Raw genomic sequence first — 25,431 nt, forward strand, 5'->3', positions numbered from 1 at the left:
ATTAAAATCCCCCAAAACAACTTCAGAAAGCTGCCACGAGGCACATACATCAATCAACTAAGACCACAAGTTCCTCCTCTCGCTCACGTGATTAGAGGCATACACAACACCAATATGTACCCTAGTACTAGATACAATATCCACTAAGGTTCTAGAATTGATCCCCACTGACATCAATAGAAAAATCATAGACACTCCTTCGCCACATCACCCAAATCCTCCCAACTTCTTGCACACTATAGCTACATACACAACTCCAGGCATCACCAAACCTACCCATCACCATACCAAAATTCTCATGACGAACCCTCGTCTCAAGCAAACAACAGAAAGTAACAGAGGAGGAAGCTAGAAAGTCTGCCACCACTTTATACTTGACAGGGTCATTCAACCCCCTAACATTCCAAGAACACCAAATCATGAATCTTGTAAGAGATCACACCTACTACTTCCCACTGGGCCTTTGCCCAAACTCCCGAACATCCTGTCCATAACAAGCAACAGATCAGGATCTGCCTGCACTAGTGCCAATGCCAACGAGTCTCCCCTTTTATCACATAAAACATCAAACTGATTATGATCATCAACATGCTTTACAAACCCCGTAATTCCAGGGTACCCATAAACTACTCTGCTTTTCAAAGATGTTGTGCCTGGTGACCCACTACTACCCCTATGCCCTACAACTCCTCTATCATGCCTACATGACTTAAATTCTTCAACCCTCTCCGCGCCCTTAATATCATCCACTAGGCTAGCTCCCATCGCACCCATACCCAATTCCTGCTCCTTCCTCACACTCTTTTACTCCCTCATTCTCCTTTAAACACCCCTCATTGACTGCCACAATACACAACTCCTAACCCTTCTCTGCACACTGTTGCTCACACACCGCCCCAGTATGCCCAAAGGAACCACAGTAAGAATACCTATGAGGTTTCCCCTCATACACTACTAGAATAATAAACTCCTGACCCCGCATTCTAACAATGATTGAAGTGGGTACTAACGAATCACCATCCACCTGAACACAAACCCCTCATATACGATAACTGTCACCGCTCTCTTGTTGCAACATCAAAAGAGACAGGTTTACCCACGACACTAGCTAACACTGGTAAACCCCTATCCGTCCACAACTTCAGGGGAACACGCTCCAATTTAATCCAGATAGGAATAGAGTCAAAAACAAATGTTTCAGGAAAAATACCTGGAGACCACTGTCGTAATAAGATGGGCTTTTCACCCAAGTGCCACGGACCATTCTCCAGCACCCAATCCTGTGACTCTACCTTCTGAAAATTAAAGATAATAACACTGTAATCCATGAAGGTAATAGTCGACATCTCTACACATCCACAAATTCTCTGAATGAGATGACAAATAACAGAATACGGGAGTTTGACATTCACAAACTAACCAACTAGAGATTTCTCTCTCACACAGACACCCTTATCAATAATCTCTTCACAAGGTTCAACAATAACTTTATCATTTTCAACCAAATTACACCTCAACTTAGACCCAAAAAGGACTGCCCACGACTTTCCCCTTTTCACGTCGAATACAGAACCACCAGAACCACCAGAACCACACCCCTCCTTCAATTGAACCCTCTGGACCAAACCCCCTAGCTAATGGTTTTAGGAACTAGCTCCTCCCACTCACGAAGAACCTGAAAGTCCACCGATCGACGCACTCACTTCCACAAAGCCCAGCTCGCGAAACCCTCCTACTGTCTGGCTTCTTGCGCCCCCCCCCCCCCCCCCGGCCTCCTAATTCGGCCCTGCACCACGTGGCCCATCCATCAAAGCTCCCACGCCTAATCGACCCTTTCCCCAGCTCCCCTTGCACCAATCCACTTCCTTCACTCTGCCTCAGCCCACTCCCAACAGGCCCGCTCATCCAGCTCCCTCAAGGCCCACCTCAACACCCCCTCATAACTCGGTTTTCATCTGGTCCTCCAACACCCTCAAGGCTTCTAGACGCCCCTTTCACTTCCTACCTATCAACTAAACCAATACCCAGCCCACCTGATTCAACCCTCACAACCCGAATTTCCTTCTTCAACCCAATACTCCCTATACCAGACCTTTCACCTTCCTCAGAGCGACCGTTAGACAACCCAAAATCCTTCACCTCCGAAGAACGAGCACCCAATCCCAAATCGATCTCCGGTCTAAGCTAACAAAAGGGTTGACGAATAACTCACCCTCCATTCTTTTCCTTCAGTCTTAGAGGTGACCGCTTATGCACCATCATCACCAACTCTCACCGTGTTAAACCAACATCTCAATAAGATGTCTGCCACCAACAGAACCCAACCTCACCAGTCAACAAGCCGCGAACGAAACCCGCGAGCACCTCTACCAGTCAACAAAACTGTGAGCACCTCTACCAACAAGCCACAAACGAAACCCACGGCGGCCATCGATCCCAGCTTCGAATCCACCCGAATAGGAACCTCAGTCGACGGTGAATAGACCAGACGCGAAACTAACCGAATAGTCCACCCGAACATACACGAACAGATGCGAACAGGCCAGACGTGAAACCAACACTATTTACCACTTGAACTCACCCGAAAAGATGCAAAAATGATGACCGACGGAAGCCCACCTGGTGCAGACGAAGCGACGACGAACTGTAGAGATTCACCCGACAAACCCGTAACGACGAAGGAAGCCACGACCCGTAGAGAACCCTAGGCGGCACAATTTCTTCATATGATTATGGTATTTCTTCATATTCAAATAAATCCTCTTAACTTATTTATGGTATTTAATATAAATTATATTTATATTAAATTTAATTACATGAATCTCATTCATATAATTAGTATTTGAATTATATTCAAATTCCTCTCATATTACCTTATATTATAATGTATCAAATACATTATATTAATTATATAACATATATAATTAATTTAATTAATTATATCATATATAATTAATTCCTCAACTAATTTGAACACTTCAAATTAATCCAAAAATAATTCTCAATTAAATCCCTGTTGAGCTATAGAGGGGACCTTATGGACCTGTAGATTGAAGCTCCAACGGTACTTGGATAACTAATTAAAGTCTTTAACCCAACAACCATTAACTGTCAGTCATTCCACTAAAGACCAACAGCTGCACTCTTTGTACTACAAATAAATTTTTGTATCCATTGGATATAATCAACAATGCGATGACCTTTCACAAATTGTTCGTAAGTATAACTGGGCCAAAATTATCGTTTTACTCTTGTAGTTACATCTAACTCTTTAAGTACCACTGATCCCTCTAATGAATAATAAGTTATAGTCCAACTATGACCAAGTCCCTCTCGGGCCAGGAGAGAGTGTGACCACTATGTTCAAGCCCCGGAATCAGCCTTTAAAGGAGCAATTTATCTACTTATCCCTGCATCGGGGAAGGTGAGAATTTCGTTTCGTGTAACTGTATTTCCAACTCCCAAGTCAAATGAATCCCCAAAATGGTAGGCTTATTGAGTTGACAATCTGGCCACTCCCACCCATACAAATCAAAGGATCGCCTTCATAAGCAGGAGTTCACACCTTACTCAAGATTCAGGTCATGCCACCTATGGTCATTCTAGTGAAATATAAGTCTCTATCATTAATGGTGTTATATAAAGAGACTAATCATTTCGTCATCTGGTCTTATACAAACTCTTTGTATAGGATACCCTCGCTCACATATCTCTACATGAATGATTAGGATTAGATCATTTATAGCACTTTACAATACTTGTAACACTTACAAAGTGGGTCATATCCATAGTGTCACAAGAATAAAGTACCTAACCTTATCTATCTACTACAGACCGTTTAAGTTATTATTTAAACAAGATCCACTTGTATATCTCTACATACTTGTTTAAATTATATAAAATAATCTAGGATCTTAGTTTATTAGATTCAGTACATGCTTATAAAATAACACTTATTTTATTAACAACAATATGTTTATACAAACTTTACAAACTACGAGATTACAAGGAGATTTAGGACACCAATCCCAACAATCTTCTACTTGTTCTAAAGCTTAGGGAGCCTAATGTACAATACAAATAAAGTACAAAATCATACTAAACTAGGGCATACACTATACCTTCGTAACATCTCCCACTTGCCAACAGTATGTCGCATATCCCATAGACCCAGGCTTTCTAGATGACCTTCGAACTCTTTAGCTGTGAGAGCCTTTGTAAATTGATCAGCAATGTTGTGCTCCGAAGCAATCTTCATGACAGACACATCACCTTGATGCACAATCTCCCAAATCAAATGATATTTTCGCTCTATGTGTTTGCCTCTTCGGTGACTCATAGGTTCCTTAGAATTTTCCACAACACCATGTTATCACAATAAAATGTGATGGGCAAAGACATATTCGAAACAACTTCCAAATCAATAAGGAACTTCTTAAGCCAAACAACCTCTTTAGCAGCTACATATTCGAATTCCATTATAGAGTCTGCGATGCATCATTGCTTGATGTTTCGCCATACTATATCTCCTCCATTCAGAGTAAATACTGACCCTGATTTAGATTCTCGAGAATCCCGATCAGTATGAAAGTCAGAGTCTGTGTATCTTGTAAGTATTAAATCCTTATGTCCATACACGAGCATATAGTCCCTCGTTCTCCGAAAATATTTGAAGATCATTTTAACCGTCGTCCAATGATCTAATCCTAGATTGGACTAATACCGACTGACAATCCCTACTGCATAGCAAATGTCAGGTCTAGACATAACATTGCATACGTAAGACTGGCAACAACCGATGCATAAGGAATTCGTCTTATTTCCTCAACCTCTTGAGGAGTCTTAAGACATTGTTCCTTAGACAATACATTTCTATGCCTGAAAGGTAATAAACCCTTCTTGGTATTGTGCATCGAATATCTCACAAGCATCTTGTCAATATACGATGCCTAAGATAAAGCCAACCTTTTGTTCTTACGATCCCTAGAACAAACTGCACCTCTCCCAAATCTTTCATTTGGAATTGGGCGGCTAGCATCTTGTCAATATACGATAACAATGTCTATCACAATTATTTGAAAGCAACATAATTTTCAATAACAATGTCTAGTATATGGATCATAAACTATCTAAAAGCAAAAAAACTACCAACAACTAGCGACAATGTAGGAGGAGGAAGAAGAGGAAAAGATAATTGAATTTTACTATTTTTGTAAATATTTTCCTTTATTTTTCTATTCTTGAAAATTCCCCTCTCATTTTTTGAAAACTTTAAAAATAGGTTTTTATTTTAAATAAAAGCGATTAGTTTTATTTTAAAGTTCTTATAATTTTTTTTTATAAAATATATTAATTTCAACATTCAAGTAGTATTTTCCAAGTGGCGTCACCCTTAAAACCCATTGCCACGCCGAGCGGATAAAGATAAACCTTTCTGCAGTCTGCTTAACCACCAAAACGTTCGTCTTCCCAATTTCGTGTTCCTGGCGCCAGTTCGGAACTCCGGCCATGGCTGCTCTGAAGCTCTGGTACACTTCAACTTTCTTCTCTTTCACTCCATCTAAATCTCTCTCTAGGCCTTCTCCGCTTGCTGCCACTCCTTCAATTTCTTCCTGTTTCCCTGTTCCACCTTCACTTTCCTCGTCAAACTTATTCGGTTGCCACAAATCTTCCTCGCTCTCGTTTCGAACGCTTTGCGAATGCACTGCGGTTACTGGTAATACTGGACTCCCTGAAAATTACGTAGATGCCGAAGGAGAGGATCCGGGAGAGTTCGATGACGAATTTGACGATGAGGATTACTCCATTGATGTGGAGGCTCTGGAAGAAGAAGCCAAAGACGTTCTTCGAGATTATTCTAGCTCTTTATCTCTCGAACTAAGAATCGGTGCGTGTTCGAGTATTCTCACTGGCGTTCTTTTTTCTCCTGCGTGAGTTACATATTTGTATTCGTAAAAGAGAAATTTGCTAATTCATATGTAATATGGACTGCCAATTTTGTATAGATTATGGTCGGATTACCTAAATTCCTTAATTATAGTGTTGAATTATGTATCTGATCCATAGCTTTTCCAGTTGTCCTATTGGTCATATTGTCAACATGTTGCATCTGATATCTGTGATTACTGCTAACTCCATTCATTTTCTGGTCTCCTTAGATGATGAATTGAATGATCAACCAGAGACTCGTCGGAAGAAGAAGCGTAACACTACACCTAGAAATTTAGTAAGTCTCTACTTGTTAATATCGATCTTCAGTTCATTGGGGGCTATGTTTAGCTGATATCATCAGATGGTAACATAAAATAGTTCGGATTAAAGAATTAATTTAACTAACTAAAGGTATATTAGTTCCTGTTGTTTCTTCCTAGATATTACGGTTGTGATCGAAACAAGAAAGGAAATTAGAAAGAAAAGAATAAGGGAAAAATAAGGACCCCCTTGGTTGTTTAAAATTGTGCTTATTTTCTCACAATTTCTTTACAATTTGACTCATCTTGCTTGAGGAAGCATTTGAATTCTTAGTCAAATTTCAATAATAAAAACTAGTTTTTATTATTTTAAAAGTATTGATAATACAAAGAAATCCATTGGAAGTAGTGTTTATATCCAATTTTCAAAATCCAAAAAACCAAATGTCAAATAGCTATCAAACATGACCTAAGTTACCTTGCAGCAAAATTCTCTAGTAAATTTCCAAAAACCATAGTTCGCTAGAGGATTTGGAGATCATTTACATTAGTACTTGACACAGGTTTATAACAAACTTAAATGCTAAAAGTCATTGACCGGTCGTAACCTGTTAGTTGCCAATTTCATTAACTCACCACTGACCATACCCTTTACTTGTATTAGGACATTTTGGAACTTTGTCAAGTATGCAAGTCTTTGCTTTTTGTTATTTACCAATCCATGTGCAAAGTTATTGTGTGAAAACCAGGATGCTTTCGAGCTTCTGTTGTTGCAAAACACAGGAGAACAGTGCTAACTTAGGAATTCAGTGGTGGCTTATTTCCTATGCCACAATGTACACGTTTTTTTGGCTACTCATATAAATTTTATCTGCAGATCCCAGACCATCTTCTTCCAAGAGTCGCAATTGTTGGAAGGCCAAATGTTGGTAAATCTGCATTGTTTAATAGACTTGTTGGGGTAATAATCTTGTTTCTTGATACTCCAAGTACCCTTTGTACTATTCAATGCCCTGGAAATGAGATTTAAAGCTTCCAGTATGATTATTATCCAGACTATGTCGTTCCTTCTAAATTAGCCTTTACCATAGGGGAACAGGGCTATTGTCGTGGATGAACCTGGCGTTACTAGGGATCGGTTATATGGTAGATCCTTTTGGGGGAACAATGAATTTATGGTGGTGGATACAGGAGGGGTTCTTTCTGTCTCGAAAACACAAAATGATGTTATGGAGGAATTGGCTATCTCGACAACCATAGGCATGGATGGCATTCCCCTTGCTTCCAGGGAAGCAGCTGTTGCAAGGATGCCGTCAATGATTGAGAGGCAAGCTACAGCAGCTGTGGAAGAATCATCTGTTGTCATATTCCTTGTGGATGGCCAGGTAGTCTTAATTTATGATCATCAAAGCATACTTCCTTTGAGTTTATTTTCCAGGATTTATTACTTTATATGTTGGAGGCTTGGAGCATAAGATATTTTGTCAAAATTCAATTAGATTTTTTTTTGGATAAAAAGGATGCTTGCATATAAAAAGTTATTAAAAAAAAAAAAAAAAAAAGAGCTATATATAAGAAGTTTTCCCCCTCTAATAAAAGTGGCGTTGTCCCTACTTATTGTAATATTGGGTACTTATCNGTTTTCCCCCTCTAATAAAAGTGGCGTTGTCCCTACTTATTGTAATATTGGGTACTTATCAAGTTAAAGTATGAAGTTTTTGTTGTATTTCATCATGCTTGCATAATTATTTAAAAAAAAAAAAAAAAAAAAAAAAGAGCTATATATAAGAAGTTTTCCCCCTCTAATAAAAGTGGCGTTGTCCCTACTTATTGTAATATTGGGTACTTATCAAGTTAAAGTATGAAGTTTTTGTTGTATTTCATCAATGATGTGTATGTGTGTTTTAATTTGAACAAAATATACGGATAGATTTATTTCTTCCTCTTGATTTCCATTATGTGATCTTATTCTCTGTTGCTAAATACTATTAGTAATCTGATCAAGAACAAAGGTATTCTTACCAGGCAGGTCTAACTGCAGCAGATGAAGAAATTGCTTATTGGCTCCGTAGAAACTACTCAGATAAGTTTACAATTCTTGCAGTTAACAAGTGTGAGTCTCCGCGTAAAGGAATGATGCAGGCATCAGAGTTTTGGTCTTTGGGGTATGTTGTTATTGGGGAGTTTCCTTTTAATTTAATTTTTCTTTGCAGTACGTAGTTCAAAAGTTAACATTGTCTTTGATATTCCTTCAACCCAAACTCTTACCATTTAATCACAGATATCATTGAGAATGTCATTGAATTAAAATATATATATATATATATATATATGTTGAAAGTAGGGATTTTTCCTAGGGGTATTTTTGTAATTGTCTTCCACCTTAGGGCTCTCTACTATCTATTTATTCGCCCTGTTCTCTTGTATTCAGTGTATCCATTAAATAATAAGAAAAAGATCTGTATCGTGGTTTTTCTCCCTGTTCTAGGGTTTCCACGTAAACTGTATGTTGGTCTCTCTTTTCTTCTCGCCTCTTTTATATTTCATCAATATATATATATCACAAATATTATTGAGTATGGTGTTCTCTTTAGACCTTGGAGAAATATATGTATACTTGAATTTAGAAAAATGGTGTTAGGTTTATTTTTCTGAAACAGCATAACGTGGAATAATAATAGAAGTGAAGTTACAAAATGTCATCCCTTTGGATAAGTTAACAGAGATCCAAATAGGAGAGAGTGAATACTCCAGAACTACTGTTAATCATGACAATTGATAATAAATCCTGAAAATTTTCCTTGAACTTATTTTAAACTAATATTTAATATTATAGGATTTTCATTAAAGTGAATTTGATTACAGTAATCAAATAACTACACCCTTACTTGAATAGGATATGTTCTATATGTTGTATATTTGTGTCTTTCAGTTCTACAAAAAAATAATAAAGTAAATCTTGCACAGACGAGATCCCTACCTGGAGATGATGTGCTATTAATTTTATCTGATATAATGTATGTCTGGACGTGCTGTAATATTTATATGTGGGATTTATTTCTAGGATGCATGCTATAGAAAGGGTTTTTTTTTTTGAGTTTGGAGATGTTGCAGAAAACTATGTGAAGGTTGTAGCCTATAAACTTATGGAATGAGGAATGCAATTGGAACAAAATAAGTAGTGGGAAGGGTGCCAAAGCTAACGAACTTTTGGTGTTATTCTTTTGGTGTTATTTGGTTTCTTTTTAGCATGAAAATCTTTTTTTGAGAGAGAGAAAGCCAAAGCTTTTCATTAGGGGGGGAAGTTAGAAACATGGTCTTGGCTTTACTCCTATGTTCTCATCTTGCTATTCTTTCTTTTTATCTCTTTTTCTTTTTCTCTCTCGCTCTGTTTCTCCAATTCAATTGTTGCCTAGATAGTAGTCTTGGGATGGTTGGAGCCATGAAATTTGGATTGTGGTTCAAATTTAAATATTTTGGAATGACTATGATCTCATAGGGAATCACTTCAAGATTCCTATTAGTGATGGCTTATTCTGTTATAATTTTTCTGAATGTCTTCTTGTCTTACGTTATCAACTGCCAAAATAGCCTACTTGAGTTAATTTAGTATTTGTAGGAGTGTGAGGACTTGATTGAGAGTTTCATGGTTGGAGACTACTTGTCAAGTTTGCTCTTTGCACTCCCAGACTCCACAAAGTCTAATAGAATTGGCTTTGATCATTTGATCTATTAACCAGGTTTACACCTCTTCCAGTATCTGCTCTATCTGGAACTGGGACTGGAGAGCTTCTCGATCTTGTATGTTCCAGACTACAAAAAATTGAGGTGAGATTTGAATGTTTCAATGTGTGTCTTTATAAGTAGATATGGATGTAGTATAATTTGGTCGAATAATTTTCTGCTGTGTTGGCATCTGCACTTGTTTGAGTATCTACAGTTACCAACTTTGAAACACTATTGTTGAAAATGTTGTTTAGCCCTAAGGGCATTTTAGTCTTTGTACGTGGTGTCTATAGTCTAGGGTTTCTTACATTTGGTTCTTTATACTTGTCCTTGTTGTAATGACCCGAGTTCAGGAGGGGTACATGAATGAACCGATGTCACATTCGAATGAGAGGGATCTTGAGGACATGAAAGTATGGTTAAGAAAGGTTTAAAAGAATTGAAAGTTACTACCTATACCAACAAGGTGCACCTTCCTTTTTGGTGGCTCAATCATAAGAACTCCAAAGTTAAGCATACTTAGTTAGAGCAATCCTATATTGGGTGACCTTCTGGGAATTTTCCTAGGATGCATGTGAGTGAGGACAAAGCATGCTGAAAGGACCCGTGTTGGTTTGTGGGGACAACTTTCACTTCTAGAAGCATTCGAGGCAAGTGAGGATGATATAGCCAGGTCGCAGGGGACGCGCAGGGGAATGCTTTGGCCATCAGGGACCGAATCCGGATTTCGAATCCTGGGCCTGGAGTGTTACAGATGGGTATCAGAGCGGAACCTCTCCTAGTAAGATGTGGTTCGGGGACGAACCAAGCGGAAGCTTGTGGGCATGTAACGACCCGAGTTCAGGAAGGGTACATGAGTGAACCGATATCACATCCAAATGAGAAGGATCCTGAGGATATGAAAGTATGGTTAAGAAAGGCTTAAAAGAATTGAAAGTTACTATCTATACCAACAAGGTGCACTTCCCTTTTCGATGGTTCAATCATAAGAACTCCAAAGTGAAGCGTGCTTAGCTTGGAGCAATCATATGTTGGAGTATGTTGAAAGGACCCGTGTTGGTTTGTGGGGACAACTTTCACTTCTAGAAGCATCCGAGGCAAGTGAGGATGATGTAGCCAGGTCGCAGGGGAATGCCGGGGCCATCAGGGGCCGAATCCGGATTCCGAATCCTGGTCCGAATCCTAAGCCTGGGGTGTTATACCAGTATTGTGTACTGTGTATCAGAAATTAATAAAAAACTCTTATCGTGGTTTTTCCTCCTTGGTCTAGAGTTTTTTCACGTAACTTTGATGTTTTCTCTTCTACCATGTACTTTTCAATATGGTATCAAAGCACGGTGATGAGACTGTAGCTGGAATAGAAGAGATTCAGTCATCAACCATAGCAGAGGATGGAACTCTGGTGGAAAATTCCCAAAGTGCTGAAATTAGGGCTGCCGTCGACCAATATTTACGCTCGTTACTTGGACCATTACAAATCCAGTCATTCGTTGGGCAGACAACCGTCGATCGAATAGACCCAATCGGCCATGCTTCTTCTGTCGCGGAGTCGTACAGTGGGGCGCCTCCGATTGGGCAATATTTCCCGATCGAGCGATTACTCCAGCCGCTGATCGCTCCAGCTGCCGTCGGCGATCCTCCATCGCAGCCGTCGTTTCTGCCTGGTCACAGCCAGGTTGTCTTTCGCAGCCCAGACGCAGTTGGCCTTCAGTGCCTTCCATCTTCTCCATCGCAGACGAGTCCATCTTCTTTGCCCAGTCCTTCGAACCAACCGGCCCAGCCGAACCAACCAGTCCAGCCAAACCTGGTCTAGCAAGCCCAACAGAGACCGTCAACAGACTTTTTTCCCCACGCTCCTCACGCTCCTTTCTTTGGTCAGCTGGCTCATCAAACTTTTTTTCCCACGTCAGCAGAGACCAATTTTTTAGGGGTTTATGGGCTGAAACAACCCACAGTGGGTTTTGGTGGGACCATTGGGTTTCAACAGCATCTGACAAATTTGCAGCAGCAGATTTCTGCGTATGGGGCAGCCGTTAGATCCAAGGCAAATCCTTCGACTGGCTTTCATCCAGATACATATCCGGACTTTCCATTATGTTTAGAAACACCTGTAAGTTGTAACTGCTTACCCTACTTTACCTATTGCAAACATTATGTCTGGTTCTGTAGGCAATTCTGTGGAAATATCTATCGGTGAAAAACTTAACGGCCATAACTATTTTTCTTGGTCGCAATATCTGAAAATGGTCCTTGAGAGGCGACACAAGTTCAGATATCTAACCGGGGAGATACCCAGACTGAATCCTGTGGATCCTCAGGAACGTATATGGTAGGGGGAGGATTCTCTCCTCCACTCGATTTTGATAAACAGTATGGAACCTCAGATCGGGAAGCCACTACTTTATTCAGCATCAGCTTGGGATATTTGAGAAGCTGTCCAGAAACTATATTCGAAGAGGCAGAATGTTTCATGACTTTATACATTGAGGAAACAGGTACATGAGTGCAAGCAGGGGACTCTTGATGTAACGTCCTATTTCAATAAATTGTCACTATTGTGGCAAGAAATGGATCTGTGTCGCAAAGTAGTTTGGAATTGCCCAGTTGATGGGGTTCAATATTTGAAGATTGAGGAGGCTAACCGCGTATATGATTTTGTGGCTGGCTTAAACTCGAAATTTGATGGCGTTCGGAGCCGAATTTTGGGACAAAGACCAATGTCATCCTTGATGGAAGTTTGCTCAGAAGTTAGATTAGAAGAGGATAGAACCAGCGCTATGAATGGTACAGCAACCACCTTAGACTCTGCTGCATTTGGAGTCAAGTCATATGGATCAGAGAATGACGAACAGAATGGAAAGACATCTCCAATTTGTGAACATTGTAAGAAACCATGACACACAAAAGACCAATGCTGGAAATTACACGGTCGTCCACCAAATGGCAAGCGGCACCCTCCAAACGATAAGTCTAAATCCAGTCGAGTCTTCGTTGGTGAAACGGTTGATGGTGCTCCCCAGGTGGCCAGCCATGTGGATCCAGGTACAGTTGGAACCGACAATATTGTCCAATTAGGTACTCCTCAATCCTTTAGTTTCTTTGTTGAGGGGGATGAATCCTGGATTCTTGACTCAAGAGCAACTGATCACTTAACTGGATCATCTGATCAATTCCTCTCCTATTATCCAATCGCTGGAAATGAGAGAATACGAATTGCAAATGGGTCTTTTGCCCTCATTGCTTGAATTAGTCACTTATCTCTGATTCAGGGATTGATTTTACAGAATGTTTTACAGTGCCAAAGATATCTTACAATTTGCTATCGGTCAGTAAAATAACCAGAGATTTGAACTGCAAAGTTATTTTCTCACCAGATGATGTTTTGTTTCAGGACCTGAGCTCGGGAAAGACAATTGGCACTGCCCGGCACAATAGGGGACTCTATTTCCTCTCCGATGATGCTTCTTCTAGGAGTTTGTCTGGGACTAGTTTATTGTCTTCTCTTACTGTTTCTGAAACTGATTTTTTATTATGGCACTTTTGGCTTGGACATCCAAACTTTCATTATATGAAATATCTGTTTCCCCACTTATTTCGTAATGTGAATGTGTCATGTTTATCTTCTGATGTTTGTGTTCGTGCAAAGCAACCCAGAGCCTCATTTACTTCACAATCCTATAAACCTTCTCGACCCTTCCACTTGATACATAGTGACGTTTGGGGTCCGTCTAATGTCACAACTGTGTCAGGTAAACGGTGGTTTATCACCTTCATAGATGATCACACCCGTCTTACATAGGTGTTTCTTTTTACAGATAAATCTGAAGTGATGGCGATATTTCAACAATTTTACACTATCGTCGAAACTCAATTCAATACCAAAATTGTCGTTCTTCGGAGTGACAATGGACGTGAGTTTATTAATCAGTCCCTTCGTGAATTTTTAACCTCTAAAGGTATCATCCACTAGAATTCTTGTGCCTATACCCCTCAGCAGAATGGGGTGGCTGAGGGAAAAAAGCGTCACCTTATTGAAGTAGCCCGATCTCTCATGATACCTGCATCCTTACCCTCGTATCTATGGGGAGATGCTGTACTTACTGCAGCTCATCTCATCAATCAAATGCCCAAATTCCAAACCCTTTTAGAATGTTTTAAAGAGTTTTTTTCATCCACTTGCCTTTTCCTAGATGTTCCTCTTCGGGTGTTTGGCTGTACTGTTTTTGTTCATAATCACAGTCCCCACCAGAGTAAATTTGCTCCTCAGGCCCAAAAATGTGTGTTTGTTAGGTATCCACTTCATCAACGGGGCTACAAGTGTTTTCAGCCTTCCTTTCGAAAGTATTTTGTTACCATGGATGCCATCTTTCAAGAGGACAAACCTTTTTTTCCCGTTAGTCCTCTTCAGGGGGAGACCACTAGTGAAGAGGCTAACGCATCTACCTACCCTATTCCTTTAGATTTGTTTCCTGAGCCTATTCCTGAAACAAATGATGCTGTCCTCCTTACCCTACAAAACAAGTACCTTGGATAACCTACTATAGGAAGAATCTTTGAAAGGAAATAGTTCCCGAAATAGTTCCCCTTGTTGCTCCACCGACAGGTGTTCAAGAGTTAGAGCCAGAACTGGCTGAAGGTACTTCTATTCTTGATGATAATGAATGTGTTGAAGGTGATGTAGTGAACTCTGACGAAGTCAGGATCGATGGAAGTGGTGAATTGCTAGGAGATACACAGGGAATTGAAAATGTGCAACCGGTGGGTACAGATGAATAGGTAGAGAAGACCAGTGAGGTTGATGCTATCTTGGATTTATCGATTGCCCTACAGAAGGGTACAAGGTCGTGCACCAAGCATTCTATGAAAAACTTCTTGTCCTACAGTAACTTGTCTACGAGATTTAAAGCTTTCACTACCAACCTGGATACCGTGACGATTCCAAGCAATGTGCATAAGGCTCTGGAAGTTCCTGAATGGCGAGCCGTAATTATGGAGGAGATGCGGGCCCTTGAGACAAACAGAACGTGGGATCTGGTTGTTCTTTCGAAAGGTCACAAAATAGTAGGATGCAAGTGGGTGTTCACTGTCAAATACAAGTCTGATGGGACTCTCGATAGATATAAGGCCAGGTTGATTGCAAAAGGATTCACTCAGACACATGGGGTGGATTACTCAGAAACCTTCTCACCATTGGCAAAACTTAACACTATTCGTGTTCTTCTCCTCATTGTCGTTAATCAAGACTGGTCCTTACATCAGTTGGATTTGAAAAATGCGTTTCTGAATGGTGGGTTGGAAGAAGAGGTCTATATGAACCCACCACCAGGTTTTGAAGCACAGTTTGGCAATTAGGTTTGCAAATTAAAGAAGTCTATGTATGACTTGAAGTAGTCTCCTAGAGCCTGGTTCGATAGGTTCACTACCTTTGTCAAGTCCTAAGGTTTTGTTCAAGGGCATTCTGATCATATCTTGTTCACGAAGAGGTCAACACCAGGGAAAATAGTTGTTTTAATTGTCTATGTTGATGATATTATCCTATTAGGGATGATTCGATTGAGATTGGCAAGTTGAGACAAAGGATGACATATGAGTTTGAGAGATCAAAGATCTTGGTGACTTGAGATATTTCCTAGGAATGGAGGTAGCAAGATCAGAGGAAAGGATCTCAGTGTCCCAGAGGAAATATACACTAGACTTATTGAGAGATTGACTGGGTGCAAACCTGTAGATACGCCGGTAGAAATCAATAACTATCTGGTAGAATCAGTAGATGATGTTCCTGTTAACAAGGAAAGATATCAACAACTTGTAGAGAAGCTGATCTATCTTTCGCATACCAGACCCGATATATTGTATGCAGTTAGTTTGGTCAGTCAGTTTATGCAGACTCCTTATGAAAGACCCATGAAGGTAGTTACGCAGATTCTGAGATATCTGAAGTCTACGCCTGGAAAAGGCTTGGTGTTCAGAAAACATGACAAAAGATGCATTGAGGCTTACACAGATTCAGACTGGGCTGGTTCTATTTCCGATAGAAAGTCTACCTTTGGATATTGTACTTTTGTGTGGGGAAATTTAGTTACCTGACGGAGTAAGAAGCAAGTTGTCGCGGCTAGGAGCACTGCCGAAGCAAAGTACAGAGCTATGAGCCTTGGTATTTGTGAAGAACTTTGGTTGAAAAAGGTTCTGGTAGATCTTCATCAAGAAAGTCATGACCTAATGAGACTTTATTGTGATAATAAGGCTGCCATTAATATTCCTAACAATCCTGTTTAACATGATAGAACCAAACATGTTGAGATCGACCGACACTTCATTAAAGAGAAACTGGATAACGGTAGTATCTGTATTCCCTATGTTTCGTCCAGTCAACAGATTGCGGATGTCCTCAGGGTTACCAAGACAGACATTTGACACCTGTGTTAGCAAGTTGGGCCTTATTGATATCTACGCCCCAACTTGAGGGGGAGTGTTGAAAATGTTGTTTCGCCTTAAGGGCATTTTAGTCTTTTTACGTGGTGTCTACAATCTAGGGTTTCTTACCTTTGGTTATTTATACCTGTCCCTGTATTGTGTACTGTGTATCAGAAATTAATAAAAAACTCTTATCGTGGTTTTTTCTCCCTGGTCTAGGGTTTTCCATGTAACTTTGGTGTTTTTTCTACCCTTTACTTTCCAATAACCATCTTTTTGGTCATTTATCTTCCTAGAATTTTCATCCAGATTTGAATTATCTAAACACCTGTAATTTTTTGTCTCTGTTAAAAAGCTTTAGAAAGTATAGCATGAGAAGGATATCTCTAGGTAATCGAATATGAAGGGTTCCATGTCAATATTGTATCCATATTTATTGTACTGAACAAAATTCTCTGCCAAAGTGTTGCTCAGGATTAATTGGCATGTACTCCATCGTATAAGATCGTAGGCTCGATCTCCTATCCTCGTAATTGTCTTTAAAAAAGAAAAAGAGAGAAAATAAAAGAACAAAATTTTCTTCATCAGAATACCAATCAACATTGACAGATCTCATGTATTTGCATTGCTGTTTCTTAACATGTTTGTGTTCTGTTAAAATAACATTAAAATATGGTGGTGCTATCAGAGTCCTGACGATCTTCATGAAGAAGAAGATTACATTCCAGCTATAGCAATTGTTGGTCGACCTAATGTTGGTAAAAGTAGTATTTTGAATGCTTTGGTCGGAGAGGACAGAACAATTGTCAGCCCAATCAGTGGAACTACCCGTGATGCTATTGATACTGAATTTACAGGACAAGATGGTCAGGTTTGAGATGCTGCAACTCTACTCTTCTGTCATGGTGTTATTATTATGAGAAACAATTTCATTCACGAAATGGAAATGGGAATAGTGTGAGAGGGGTGGGGGGGCCTAATGGTTTGTTATGTCAAGCTACATTATCCTTTCTCCTTATAAGCAGGCATAAGATGTGTCCAGTATGTGAGATTTCACACTTGAAAGCATTCTTTTTGGTTCTTTTCATGGTTGCCAGCTGCCAAGTGGCTTTTTTTTTTTCCTTTTTTTTTTTTTTTTTTCCTTTTTTTTTTTTTTTTATCAAAGGTGACAGAGTCTTGATGTTACTTTGGTGGCTAATGAATCTTTAGAAGATTGAGAATAAAAAAGGGCTTATTTCTAAGTTGACCTTGGAAAGGGTGATGACATAGTAGATTGAAATTATTGGAGAAATTGAATCTTTTGGTGTGTCTTCTTTACAAATTGCTTGATTTTCACAAATAAAAGACCAAAGGATTAAATTCTAATTTCTAGAAGTCTTGGTCGAGGAGACCTTTCCCCATTCCTCTTCACTGGTTGCTTATTCTTTTATTAGATTGGTGGACAAATGCATAACTTTGGGCTAGATTGAAGGCCTGGCAGTGGGCAATACAGCGTTTATGTTGTCAATGATACTCATTAACTGTGTCGAGGAATGGATTCTAAAACATTGGCGCTTCTTCTCCTTAGTTCTGAGAAACTTCAGGCTTGTCCATAAACCTCGAAAAATCTGCTACAGTTTGGGTCAATATGGAGGAGGAAAAAGTTGATGAAATGGCTTCTTCCTTTGGCTGCGGAAAGGTCCTTAGTATGTAGAATCTTAGACTACCTTGAGGGGAAATTCTAAGTCTAATTCTTTTCAGGAATAAGTGGTAAAAAGATTTCTGGAAAGACTTCTTAAATGAAGGAATTCTTCTATGTCAATTTTCAAAAGGAGATTAGCTAACCTATACTCAGTTGGTACTCTACTCTCAAATGTTCTGACGTATTTCCTCTCCTGGTTCAAGGCCCCTCCCACTTCTTGCAAAGCTACTGGAAAATAAGGATTGTATTTGGAAAGGTCCAAATTTTGGACATGAGAGCCATGTTGTAATTTGTAAATTGGAAGTGGGTCTCCCTTAAAGTTTCAGGTGGGCCGAGCACAGATATTTTTATTTTTTGGATAGCAAGATTTTAAACTGAGAGAATTAGCACCAATACAACATTGTACTAATCTAATCTGGAAAGGTTAGACTAATGCTGCTTGGGCAGATTCATGTGCAAATGAGCTTTAGTGCCCGTTCTTTCTCAAATCTAATCTTGATTGCTTCTAATGCTAGATTGTGATCTTTCTTACAGAAATTCCGATTAATTGACACTGCTGGAATTAGAAAACGGGCTGCTGTAGCATCATCTGGTAGCATGACTGAGTCTCTATCTGTCAATCGAGCATTTCGTGCAATTCGTCGTTCTGATGTAGTGGCTCTTGTCATTGAAGCCCTGGCTTGTATCACTGAACAGGTAGTTCTCGGGGTTCTTAATTGAAACATATTTTATGGTAGTATGACCGATACCCCGAAAGTGTTCTCACATTTCATTTGTTTAAGCTTCTGTAGGACAACTTCAAATCAATAGAAACCATTGTGGTACATTGCATTATTTTGTATTCTTGTGTTCAAGTTAAATGATATCGATAATAAAATTTTAATTTCACCTGGAATTTAAGCTTGAAATCATAGCTAGGAGCATGATATTAAAATGCTTAGAAAGAATAGATAATGGATGTATATTATGGAGGTACTGAATTGGATTCAGGCTTTGTGAAATCACATTCTGAACGCCTCCCCTTAGATTTTATTTGAGGGACCTAGTAAGAGAGTAAAAAGGGAATGAAAGGACTTCTAAAGGAGTGAGTTGGTAAGGAATGACCTGATCATGAGAGAATTTCTAAACTACCAATTTGCTTTAGTACTTAAGCTAGGAAGAAGAAAGATGAGGATAGCAAGGACGGGATTGTGAATTTTGTTGTAAGCGGGAAGTTATACACCAATCCAGAGGTAGGATAGTCATGCATGTGCTACATTCAGAAAATGTCAAATTGAAGGTTATTAGGGGTTGTTAGCATTAAGACAGAAAACGGGAGGGGAGAGCGAGGCTGGTGTGTTGTGTATTTTGGTGGGACTAGATTGTATGTCTAGTATTTCGTGTATCATCCGGAGTTAATAGACGATTCTTGAACAGAATGTGAATATACTCGTTAAGCTTCATATTTTCCTTGAAGAACTTTGTTGGGGCTCTGTTATTCCACATTCAAAAGCAATGATTTCCTCTTCTCGTTTTTGCTGGATGTTGCATATTTATCAACTTGTTTATCATTTTTGCCTTCCCTTTTGTTTCTTCCTTAATTGTTTACTAATGCCACCTTATCATATTACACCTGAATGTCCTAGGATTGCAAAATAGCCGAAAGAATTGAGAAAGAAGGAAAAGGTTGCCTAATAGTTGTCAACAAGTGGGATACTATCCCAAATAAAAACCAACAGACGGCAATGTATTATGAGCAAGATGTTAGGGAGAAGCTACGTTGTCTTGATTGGGCACCTATTGTGTACTCGACTGCAATAGCTGGTCACAGTGTCGACAAGTATGTTCCAACACGATTCTCATGTTATTCGTACTTATGACTTAAGACACTACTTAGACACTGAAAGGAAATATAATTTATATAAGCGTTCTCTTGGACGGATGCTTATGGTCATTCTTATTATGTTGGGTTCAGGATTATAACTGCTGCTAGTGCAGTTGAAAAGGAGAGATCTAGAAGGCTAACTACTTCCATACTAAATCAAGTACTACAGGAAGCATTAGCTTTTAAGGCACCCCCAAGGACTAGGGGTGGCAAGAGAGGACGTGTTTACTACTGCACGCAGGTATTCATTACTAAGGCCGATCCCTTTATTGGGTTGTCGATCTACAACTTTTGGCTTAGGATGAAGCTTGAAAAATTGTTTTGTTTGTTCCAACATTTCATAGTATGACAAATCGCAATCATTTCCTCCATTTTGGAGGGCAGCACATTGTTGGTTGGACTTCAAGGCACTATAAATATATCAAATAATCTCGTTAACTTGGTTTTGTGTTATATTTACTTCGTCCTTTTCAGGCTGCTATAAGGCCACCCACGTTCGTTTTTTTTGTAAATGATGCAAAGCTTTTCCCTGAGACATATCGGCGGTATATAGAGAAGCAACTGCGTGCAGATGCAGGTTTTCCTGGAACACCGATTCGACTTCTTTGGCGAAGTAGAAGAAAAATGGAGAGGGATGAAGGTAAGAATCACTTGATGGGGTAACATAATCCTAAATACCTGATCAAATTTGGACTGTGGACATTTCTGAGCAACTAAAATTATTTTTTCCTATTGGTTACAGCTAAGGGTACGACAAAGGCACATACTAATCTAATACAACGAGATAGAGAAGTTTCTTTCGCAATATGAGTAGATGGGTAAAGATATAAGTTCTTTGTGCTTTCTTGCAAGAATGACTTTCATGCATCTTTGGAAGTGGTTTTAAAGTGGTTAAAATTAATTTTTAAATGTTTAAAATCACTCCAAAACATATTTAAAAACTCAAAATCAGTTTAATATTTAATTCTACAGCTTTAAATGCAATTTATAATATTATGATTGATTTGAAATGATTAAAATGTGTCTGCGAATAGTTTTGAAAAGGATGGAATTACTTCTATGCTCTTACTTGAATTGTTTATCAGTGGAAAGATAAGTACGAAATGCAGAACAATCAAATCAAATAGTTGAAAAATCGCTGTCTAGACTGTGTAAACCTGGAGCTGGAAGGACAAACAATTCAAACGTGGTTGTTGAGGAGCAAATATTTCAAGTCCTCCAAGTATGGCAACTTTTTCCCCATTATTTTTAAAGTTTTAATTTTATCAATCGGTGATTCAATGTTATGGTTCAAAGTAAAATAAAGATTTGGATATATGGATGTAAATTGCCTTCTGATTGCACGTTAGTTTTAGTCGATGGAAAAGCTGCTCAAGTAATAAATGAATGAACTGCAACTGCACCAATGGGAATGAAACTGTGTCAGATGTGGGCCCTCTGTTTGATAAAGACGAGATCCACCCTTAAGATCTATTGAAAATAGAGAAATTAGAGTTCCTGAGTTTGTACTTTCTAAACTTCATCTAATCTTTTGGTGTTGTAATTTCTTTAAGGAGAATTAGAGCGTCGGACAGATTTTAAGGTTTAGTTTTAAAAAATGTTAAAATCGATAAATAATAAAATTTATGATAACTCACATAATATGTACATGATCACAAATTTTTAAATCTTTGTTTTATTCCTGTTTAGTTCGTGTCTTTTGTTATTGATAAAATTACAAATACATGATAAGTGTAGAATCATAAACAATGATGAAGTTTTGTATACGAAGTAATTGTTGATAGCTTAGTTTTTCATTTACCTAATCAAATTCTAAATTTAGTCAAATGTTTGGATTGTTTTTCATTATTTTATACATATTTTTAATAAATTAATTAGATATATTTTTTTTTCATTTTTTTTTAAGGTCTTTAGAATTAATTAATTTTTAATTTGTTTATCATCATTTTGATTTTAATTTATAATATATCTTTAAATTTTACCTTATTTTATTCTTTTTTATTATTATTTTAAATTCAAAATATTTTTTTTATCTTAATTAGGGTCGCTCTTAATATTTTATACATATTATCATCTAACACTGTATATTCTATTTAAAATTTATCATTTTTTGTATTTCTTTAATCACCTTTTATAAGTTATTATCTTATTATCTTATTATATCATTAATTTGTCTTTTTGACAAATAAATAAATATTCTCTTGTTGTTTTTCCTATGCCTAGAATGAGTTAGGTTTCTTTTATAGGTTTTGTGGTTGATGAATTTATAAATACAATATAATTGTTGAAACTTAAATAGAAATAGAATTATGAATACATTGTAATTATAAAAAAACGAACTCTTCTCTCCTAAATTATATTTGAATTTATAAATAACCATAATAAACAAAGACTTACAAATTTTGTTCTCCGATTTATATTTGAATTTATTTTTTATTATCAAAATTTATTTTATCCAACTAACTTTCAATTTGTTTAAATATTTGTTACAAATTCAATTGTATCTAAATATATTTTTTTAATTTTATATTTATTGTTATCAAATTAATTATTTTTTTTCATATTTTATACATATTGTTATCAAATTAATTAATTAAAGTGTAGGGTAGGGGAATCGAACTTCAGACCTTAAGATCGATAGTATAAACACTATGTCACATTACAAGGAGAAGGAGTTCTCTCGATGCCTAAATAGAGCGTTGGGAGTTAGGTTGTTGGGAGAGACGGTCTCTCTCGATGAAGTAAAGGACCGTCGGGAGTTCCACGCCGAGTGTTGACCGTCGGGAGTTCCCGAGAACTCCCGACGTCCGTCGAGCGGCGTCGGGAGAGGGGTCTGGCTTCTTCTTCCCCACTCCCCTATTTTTTCTTCCTCTCCTTCTAAAAAAAACCCTAACCCCAATCTTCTCCCACCCGTCGTGCCCCTATTTTCTTCCTCTCCCTCTCAAAATTTTCCCTCTTTCTCCCATTTTTCTCATTTTTCTTCACTATTCTTCTTCCCTCTCCCCATTTTCCTATCATTTTACACTTTAACTCCCATTTTCTCCATTTTTCCCATCCAACTTTTCTTCCATTTTTTCCATCAAAATTTTCTTCCATTTCTCCCTTTTTTTCCATCAATTTTTGCTATCGACGCCATCGCTGCAATCAACTGCCCACCACCGTCGTCATCTCCTTGCCGGTAATTTTCTCATTTTAGTTTATCTTGTATATTTATTTAAATCATATGTAAAATGCCCATTAAAATGAGTTAAATATTGTATTCACTTTTGTTAATTTTTTGAAATTGTTGTACAAATCATGCCCATCAATATTATGCCCATTAAAATCTTATTTTAATTTTTTTTTGTACAAATCATGCCCATTAATATCTCCTCAATTTTGCAGAATATATTTGTTTTACAATTCTCTGAAATTGTTGAGAGTAATTTTATAACGAACATGTCATATGATGTTGGTTATTTGGAGCCTAAGCATGCATGATTTAACATTTTGAAGATGTTGAATAAATGAAAGGCCTATATTAATCTAAAAAATATAAAATAAATCTTTAAACCTCCAATTTGTACTTAACACATTTAATTTTTAAAAAAGTTTAAAGAATCTACTAGACATAAAACTAAATTTTGTGTCTAATAGAAAATTGAATTTTAAATTTTGTGTCCAATAGGCTTGTAAATTTTAGAAGATGTTGAATAGATGAAAGACCTTATATTAGACACAAAATTGAAAGCTTGGAGACGTACTAAATAAAACATTAGAAAGTTGTTAAGACAATTTAAGCGGTCTTATGTATTTATTTTGCTTTAAGAAATGAAAATTATGGAACTCAATGCTTAATAATACTTTGTACTTTGTCCTCTAATCCAAGTTCTTGTTTTGGATTACAAGTTGTCAGAAGATATTTATTTTTAAAGATGAATAAAGAATGGATTAAACTAATGAATAAGTTATCAGTGGAGTATAGAGGAGTATCACAGTTCTTAAATATGACAAAGTTTCATGTTAATGATTCCGGACGAATAAGATGTCCATGCAAGAATTGTATTAATTCAATTTGGAAAAATATAGATATTGTGGAACATCTATTAACATATGGAATATCTCCCTCATATTGTGAATGGGTATATCATGGAGATCCAGTGAACTTATCTAGAAGTCATACAAGTCATTCAATACAGGATGTTGAAGTAGATAGTATAGAGAGTAATGCTGTCAAAGAAAATGAGATGTTGAATCTTATAAACAATTTACAAATTCCAATTGAAAATGAAAATGCAAATGAAGGATTTAGAATAATGAAATGTCCTTTAATGGTCAAGAAAGAGATACCATGAACTTATTTGAGGATTTAATAACCGAAGCACGTAATGAATTATACCTTGGGTGTTCGCAATTTTCGTCCTTAAACTTTTTAGTGAAGTTGATGCATATCAAAGTTCTGAACGGCTGGAGTAACGAATCGTTTGACATGTCGTTGGAATTGTTAAAAGTGGCGTTTCCAACTAACACCTCTCCTTGCCTCTTGCTCTCATCTTGCCTCTCGCTCTCTCCCTGTATCTCGCTCTCTCCTTGTATCTCGCTCTCTCCTTGCCTCTCGCTCTCTCCCTGTATCTCGCTCTCTCCTTGAATCTCTCTGCTTCTTGCTTTTTGTGAGTTTCCTCTTTTCTTACGTTTTTCATTATCTTAACTTTTTGTGTATTTATGAATGTTTAGAAGGTTAATGTGTTGTGGTGGGGGGATTGAGATAAACCATTTTGGGGACAAATTTGAGTTTTTTGTGTGTTGGTCATTCTTGAGGCGTTTTGTGTGTTTCTGATGTTCGAGAGGTTACATGTTTGTCGTGGGGGTGGGTAGAGTTTCATTACCACCCGTATTGAAGTTTGAACATGTTGTGTATGTCTATTGATATAACATTTCAATGTTTTTGTTTTATTGTAGAATGTTGTTCGGAAATGAGCTGAGACAATTGTTGAAGATGCTGTGTTCGAGAAGTGTTCTAGATGTTGTTTTGAGCTTACTTCTTTTATGTATTTGTGATATGAATGTTTATCGACTTCGTTTGGATATTGTATTTTCTAGTATCGACTTCCTTTGGATATTGTAATTTTTTACTTGTTATAATATGGATTTTATTTTTGTTTTTTAGTTATGTGAATTTTTATTTGGTATAATATGTTTTATAGATTTTCAGATCAAATTTTAAAAAATTACAAACGATATATTAAATTTTAATACTCCCCACGCATATAGGATCTCCCGACGCACTTTAAAACGCGTCGGGAGTTAGAGGGAACTCTCGACGCTTACGTGGCGTTGGGAGTTAGGGGGAACTCCCGATGCATTGTAGTGCGTCGGGAGTTCCTCTCCCGACCAAACTCCTGACGACCGTTTATGCGTCGGGAGAGGAATTTTCCACACTTTCCCGACGAAATGTGACGTCGGGAGAATTCAGATTTCCTGTAGTGTCAGTTGAGCTAGGCTCTTGTGAACTTTTCTCATATTTTCATTATGTGATCTGCTCCCTCAATATTCTTCTTTGTGTTCAACATTGTTGA

At 37.9% G+C, this 25,431-nt stretch overlaps 1 protein-coding gene across 4 annotated transcripts; it reads left to right on the plus strand.

Moving 5' to 3' along the window:
* The first annotated feature begins 5,394 nt into the window (after positions 1 to 5,394).
* On the plus strand, positions 5,395 to 25,021 carry LOC120088184 (GTPase Der). 4 transcript variants are annotated; one of them, XR_005484854.1, is made up of 14 exons: positions 5,509 to 5,887; positions 6,159 to 6,226; positions 7,069 to 7,152; positions 7,283 to 7,576; positions 8,217 to 8,356; positions 9,932 to 10,019; positions 17,020 to 17,202; positions 18,547 to 18,708; positions 19,638 to 19,831; positions 19,967 to 20,117; positions 20,351 to 20,516; positions 20,619 to 20,694; positions 20,962 to 21,098; positions 24,815 to 25,021. XR_005484854.1 is itself a non-coding variant. In XM_039045300.1 (13 exons), exons 1-12 carry the CDS (start codon positions 5,509 to 5,511, stop codon positions 20,684 to 20,686), a joined length of 1,977 nt encoding a protein of 658 aa, XP_038901228.1. In that variant the 5' UTR covers positions 5,395 to 5,508; the 3' UTR covers positions 20,687 to 20,694; positions 20,962 to 21,509. The 4 variants fall into 4 exon arrangements, 1 of the variants encoding a protein (XP_038901228.1); XR_005484856.1 differs by lacking the exon at positions 24,815 to 25,021 and adding an exon at positions 21,226 to 21,512; XR_005484855.1 differs by lacking the exon at positions 24,815 to 25,021 and adding an exon at positions 21,232 to 21,512.
* The last annotated feature ends 410 nt before the right edge of the window (positions 25,022 to 25,431 follow it).

Source organism: Benincasa hispida, chromosome 10 (assembly GCF_009727055.1).
Source record: "Benincasa hispida cultivar B227 chromosome 10, ASM972705v1, whole genome shotgun sequence".
NCBI classification, from domain to species: Eukaryota; Viridiplantae; Streptophyta; class Magnoliopsida; order Cucurbitales; family Cucurbitaceae; genus Benincasa; species Benincasa hispida.